The 6,278-nt window shown below is 40.5% G+C and overlaps 1 protein-coding gene across 3 annotated transcripts in view; it reads right to left on the bottom strand.

Annotated features, from left to right (window-relative positions):
* Positions 1-5,973, bottom strand: part of meis2a (Meis homeobox 2a) — a 78,510-nt gene extending 72,537 nt beyond the window's left edge. For 2 of the 3 annotated variants that reach the window (XM_079853083.1, XM_079853085.1), the window contains exons 1-6: positions 5,477-5,973; positions 4,984-5,201; positions 4,342-4,483; positions 4,030-4,080; positions 3,548-3,598; positions 2,924-3,073 (exon numbers count right to left, since the gene is read on the bottom strand). In XM_079853083.1, the coding sequence (XP_079709209.1) occupies positions 2,924-3,073; positions 3,548-3,598; positions 4,030-4,080; positions 4,342-4,483; positions 4,984-5,201; positions 5,477-5,488 (624 nt within the window). In that variant the 5' untranslated portion in view covers positions 5,489-5,973. The other variant, XM_079853084.1, reaches the window with a different exon arrangement.
* Between the last annotated feature and the right edge of the window lie 305 nt (positions 5,974-6,278).

The following is a 6,278-nucleotide window of genomic DNA, read 5'->3' as shown; positions in this document are numbered from 1 at the left end:
GCGAGAGAAGAGCCTTCGACGGGAGTGGATGATGTTAATGCGGTTCTAGATCACACACCTCGGTCAAATACTGGAAATATCATTCAACATCACACAATCCAATATCATTTATCATCACACAACACAAACTCACTTTATGGATAGAAACTTGTTTAACAGGTGATTTAGATTTTTTCTAGTGATAAAGTATGTTTACGAGCTGTTTAATTCATCAAATTAAAGCTACATAAAATGATCCAAAAAGGTTCAATATAAAGAGAAATGTCTTACATGACTGCATTATACTTTCACGATTAACAGGTGATTTCAATTTTTTCTACTGATAAAGTATGTTTACGAGTTGTTTAGTTAGCAAAATTAAGGATGAATTAAAACAAAAAATAATTAATTACAAATAAATCCATAAAATGATGCCATGATCCCATAAAAGGATATATATATATGTATGAAGCTCCTGACGGAACCCTTTACACTTCCATACAGAACCTTTTCTTAAACCCTATCCGAATCATTCTGAAGAGAAGAACACACACACACACACACACACACACACACACACACACACACACACACACACACACACACACACACACACAGAGGCAGAAGCACAGCAACAAGTGAGTGTGTGTCCAGACGTGAGCAGTCAAACACTGATCAGAGAGAATGACCTGTGATCTACACACATGAAGCTTCATACTGTATATAGGTATCTACGGCACTCTCATGGGAAATGTGTGTTTTAAAAAATGCCATGTAAACACAAGCGTCTTATATATTTCTAGCTTATTTATAATCAACATAAAAACCACTGACAGCCTCAAATAATTGAAGAAACAGAGATGCCAGACGAACGATACAGACCGCACTGAGAACACAGAGAAAATGCACACGGCAAAATGTATTCAAATGTAAATTAGTACAGATTATTTGCTAGATTTAGCCAACAGAGGAGGCACATATCATTTATATTATATATACTGTATCTAAATATATATATATATATATATATATATATTTTGTTTTTGTTTTTTTTTTTTTTTTTTAACATAAGCAAATGAAGTGGATACTTTGATTTTATTATAATAGTAGGATGAACAGAGCTGGATATCCTGACAAAGGCCTTGCACACTCTGACAGCACAATACAAATATGTAATATTCAATAGTCAATAAGTGCCAGCAGAGAGAGAGAGAGAGAGAGAGAGAGAGAGAGGGAGAGAGGGGGGGGGGGGGGGTGGAGAGGAAGAGAGAGAGAGAGAGAGAGAGAGAGAGAGAGAGGGAGAGGGGGGGGTAGAGAGGGAGAGAGAGAGAGAGAGAGAGAGAGAGAGAGAGAGAGAGAGAGAGAGAGAGAGAGAGCACAAGGCATGTCCTTCATCCCCAGCAAAGCAACTTTCACCAAATGATGTAGCCTCAGGCAAAATATATTAAAAATGCATATCAAAGCAAAAAAAAAAAGAAAAAAAAAAAGGATGAGATAGGTACTACCTAAATAAATCTGCATATCAAACTATCAAACTGCTGTCCTCAAACACCATATGATACAGTGCAAGACCCATATGATTTTGAGGAATCGAATCACTGCAATTTATTTAGATTCAGCAATATAATCGCAATAGTTTCTGAGCATCAGGACAGTGTGTGTTTATGAAGGATGTGGAGCAGCAACAGGCAACACACATCATTTATTCTCATTAACACAACACATGCTCGTGCACGCTATGCAAATGTCACGTTTGGACCTCAAAACACACACATTTACACACACAGCCGATAAAAAATAGCCTTCACAAACAGTCAAATAAATATTAAAGCTCACAGTGTTCCTCTGGCTGAAATCATCTGCAGTTCACTAGCGATGTAAGGTAATGGCGCGCGCGAGATATAACCATGTTTTCAATGATAAACCGAAAGAAATTCTAGGCAACAAAGCGTTCGAAAATAATGACGTAAAGGGAAATTCGAACGCAAACTCGATGCATCCTCGAGGCTCGGTCAGTGTTCCGATGAACTGACTTTTTTATTTTGTCATGATTAAAATGAGCCCAATAACAAATAGCACAGCGTGTCTTATTTTCAACATTTTTTTTTACACTCTAAGTGAGTTGTTAAGTGGGCCTATATGAGGATTTAAATGATTGTTTGAATGTTTCTCCCGGTTTTTAATCGATGAATTCAGTTGATTCATTTGAATGCCGTACAGATGAACCCCACAGATGCTGAAATCTGCATATGAATCTCTATATATAGCCTATATCCCGATCCTCGACACATGCACGAGACTCACGACGCAGAAAACTTTCCTTTCACCAACATTTGATATGCAACATCGATATCAACACATTTAAACAAAGCAGATGTCATTTTAAATATAAAGATTCATAGTTGGATTGACTGTAATGGAGATCGGGCCTGTAAAATGGACTCAAACCACAACTAAAAAAATCAATAGCTAAGAGACAATTAAATACATTACCAACATCATCATTGCAAACTACGGGGAAGCACACCACTGTCCAATACTTTAAACACAATAGTGTTCTTTGCATAACGGCATCTAGCATACTAAAATAAAATATAACGCCAAGTCATTAATTTGTTTAAAGCAGCCATGTGCAGTTCGAGATCATTCTGTACAACAACAGCCCAAATGATACACACATAGCCTACCGAAATATAAAACACGTGATAGTAGCGGCACCAAAGACCAGCAATAATTTCAAATATCAGATAGGGCCTATACCATAAACACGCCGTGTTTCTCACAAGAACAAGTGCAGAAGAATCGCGTGACACTTTCAGCACAGATTATTTTACCATTCAAGCAGATTTAAAGATCTCTGATCTCATGGCATATTTTATATCTCACATTACTATGCTATTGTAGTGTATTCAGCGCAGAAACAATGAACCCATCGGTTACTTACATGATCGGCTAAGTTAGTGGAAGATCCCGAGAGCTCCTCATGGTCTGATTTTGAGCTTCCATCCCGTTCATCAATCACTAAATCTATGGGCATTTTCCCTTTCAAACAGCTGATGTACCGATGGCAGAAGTTATCGCAGAGCTCGTGCACCTTGAGCAGAGGAAAGACAGAACAACTCTTTCACAAATCAGCGCAAAAAGGAGGAAAACAACTGAGAAATGCAGCAATGCAAATGATTCTCCAGAGACACACTCAACAAGTTCATTGACTAAAATAAACCAACAAATAACACACGAACGTCTTAGTCTACATTTCGCACCGACTATAACTTGTCCGTGAAATTATTCATTCATTTGAAATAAATATTTCTATGTCATATCCCGTTTAAACTAACATCGACGGAATATGGATGAATTATTATGAATTATAATTAATTGTTTCAATAACAATTTACGTATTATTTGTCAAATAATATCGTTTGTTTATTTTTTATTATATCAAGAAGTGCCAAATCTGAATTATAAATTCATAAAAAAAAAGAAGAATTACAGATTGGTGATGAGCGCAGTAAATTCATCCAAATTCTTTCTAAAAGTAAATCAATCCAAATGAATAAAAGATTACCTTTTCTAACTCCAAAAGATGAAACCGTAATACTTGTATGGCTTGTATCATCTGTGAAGAGAAATGCATCGTTAGCTGTATCTCTTCTTATGTTTTCATTTTAATATTCGTTAGCAACATAGTGTTTTGTAGTGAACAAAAACCATCCCAATATTAAGAAATAATTCGAGAGTTAATAATGTGCTTGAGAAATACTAAGTAATTATTTTTGATATATATATATATATTTTTTTTTTGCATGTGGCATTATAAGCCTGTGTAAAGTGTGAAGGGTTGATGGTGATTTCAGCCCTAATGAGGGACTTTTCCACCTCAAACACTCCTGACACACATCAAATCCCTTCGTATTTACTTTCACTATCTCCAGATCCGATGCAAAAAAATATAGTCTCGAGAAAAAAAAAAAAAAGAGTGAGACTCATTTAAGAGAAGTGGATTGCAGGGCTATAGTGAAGACGAGCAGTGCTGATGTGTTCTCTTACCAAATTATCCAATTCTGGATTTGAAGAAAATAAAGGTTTTTCAGCGCGGACCTAAAACACACACGCGCGCACACACACACACACACACACACAAAATCGGGGTTAATAACAATCGATGTGAAATGTGCAGCAATTTAATAATCGGGTTTTAATGAAAGATGCATTAAAATCGCAATCGTTACGAATTAGGTTAAACACTCCTTAAATGCAGCCGCTTAGTGTATTGATGGAAATATAGTTAGGGTTCATAAAATGAAACTATGACTTGTATCTGAGTTTGTTTGCATGTTTTATGGACAGTAGATGTGAGACCTGTTTAGCGAAGACAGCGATGTCCTCGTTGAAGGAGTCCGAGGAACACACATCTCCTCCGGCCACCCCGGGCTCGCGAGGAGTGCATGTGGCCAGCTCACACTTCTCAAACACCAGAGCCAGCAGAGGGAACAGAGGGTGACTGCAGAAACACACACACACACACACTGCGATCAGAGCACTTCACCGGGGAAACACGCGAGGAACAGTGTGTGTGAGAGTATTAGTCCGAGCGCGACGGGGGAAATTCAGCTCAGCGGCTTCCGTTCACAATCACATTCTGATAGTAGTAAATGCAGTTTAATGGGCAATGTAATCACTACTGAGTAATTAAATATTAAACTGCATTTACACTCAACGAGAGTCGCGATCACATCGGGTTTTGTAGCGGTGATTTTAAACTCAAGTGAAAATAACGCTGCGAGCGAACGCTTTAAAATTAGGTTTTCAAAAGAAAAAAGAAAAAAAGGCATACAAATAAACTCGCAATAAAAGCAAAGTGAAATGTATAGCATTCCCCTAAAATAGTGCCAGCATTTCTGGCAAAGCCCCGTATAATAGCTACGCCACTATTAAAGTTCTGGCAAACTATTACGGGAAAGCGGAGGAATTCCCGGATCCGATATAATATCTATAACTCACCCGTAAATTTGATCTTTATCCCTCTTTAGCACGTCGTTGACAGCCGAGCCCATGCTGCCGGGCATGACGTTGGGATGCGGGGCGTGCGTGCCGTAGTGCTGGCCGTGGAGCGGGGGTCCGTGGTTCAGGTGGTGGACCTGCGGCAGCGGCCGCGGCGCGTGAGGGTCCCCGTACATCCCGACCCCGTCCATGCCGCCGTAGTGAGCCAGCTCATCGTACTGGAAGAGAAGCAGAGGGTCAAGAAGAGCACAAACACACGCGTGAAAACTGGGAAAACGAGAAGAAAAGCGTCGCGCGAGGGCAAAGTTTGCCGCGCGTAATTACCAAAAACATGGCAAAGTTGTGTTTCCCGAAGAGAGTAACGCGTGTCTCGCGCGGAGAATATTCCCAACAAAGTGCGTCAGACTGAAGTGGTTTTGGCGACAGACAGACAGTCGAGGCCTGTGATAGATCGTGTGTTAGTGGAGGTGAGTGTTGGAGATTTGAAACCTACCCTTTGCGCCATCAGCCTGCGCTCCAATAAACCTCTGGATCTGTGTCGTAGATTTAATTTCCCAGTCCGCTCACAAACTCACGCGCCGCAAAGATCCCGTTTTCAAGCAACTCGCCGAATTCTCCTATTCTCCAGTATATGGCTGAGAAAGAGCGCAGGCATCGGGAAGAGTTTTTGCAATTATTCTTCTTCTTCTTCTTTTTCTCTTTGCCCCCCAGAAAAGAAAGAAAAAAAAAAGTCAAGCACCAAAACTGAAGGTTACAGCCGGCCCATCAACAACCTGCATGTAACTAAACTGTCGTGTCTCATGGCTTTTTGCCACTCCAGCTGTCAATCAAAGCCAGAGGTTGTCAAGGTAATGAATGAATGATGGTTGGTGATGATGATGTTCAAGAGAGGATGAATCTTTTTAGCCCCGTTTTCATCCCACAAGTCCCTGTCTTCTTTATGCCTCCGGTCCGCTTTCTTGTTTTATTACTACTGTATTAAAAAAAAAAAAAAAAAAAAAAAAAAAAAAAAAGAAGAAGGGGAAAGAGAAGAGTTTTTTAAAAAACGCGGCGGTCCCTCGCTCTCGCGCGCGCGGTGTGAGATGAGTGAGTGTCAGTGTGTGTTGGCAGGTCGGACGCTCGCGCGCTTATACAACGCAGAGAGTCGAGCCGCGCGCATCGGCGGGAGAATGAAATGACGGAAACCGGAAGTGGCGCTGAGCACAGCCAGTCCTGCGCGAGCTCCACGCCAAACCCTGCGCGAGGCGAGCGACGCGACGCGAGGCGAGCGAGCGTCCAGTGCGCGAGGGGGGAGC

The sequence above is a fragment of the Squalius cephalus genome, assembly GCF_949319135.1.
Source record: "Squalius cephalus genome assembly, chromosome: 20".
In the NCBI taxonomy this organism is placed as follows: domain Eukaryota; kingdom Metazoa; phylum Chordata; class Actinopteri; order Cypriniformes; family Leuciscidae; genus Squalius; species Squalius cephalus.
This window is presented reverse-complemented; position numbering and strand designations above follow the sequence as displayed.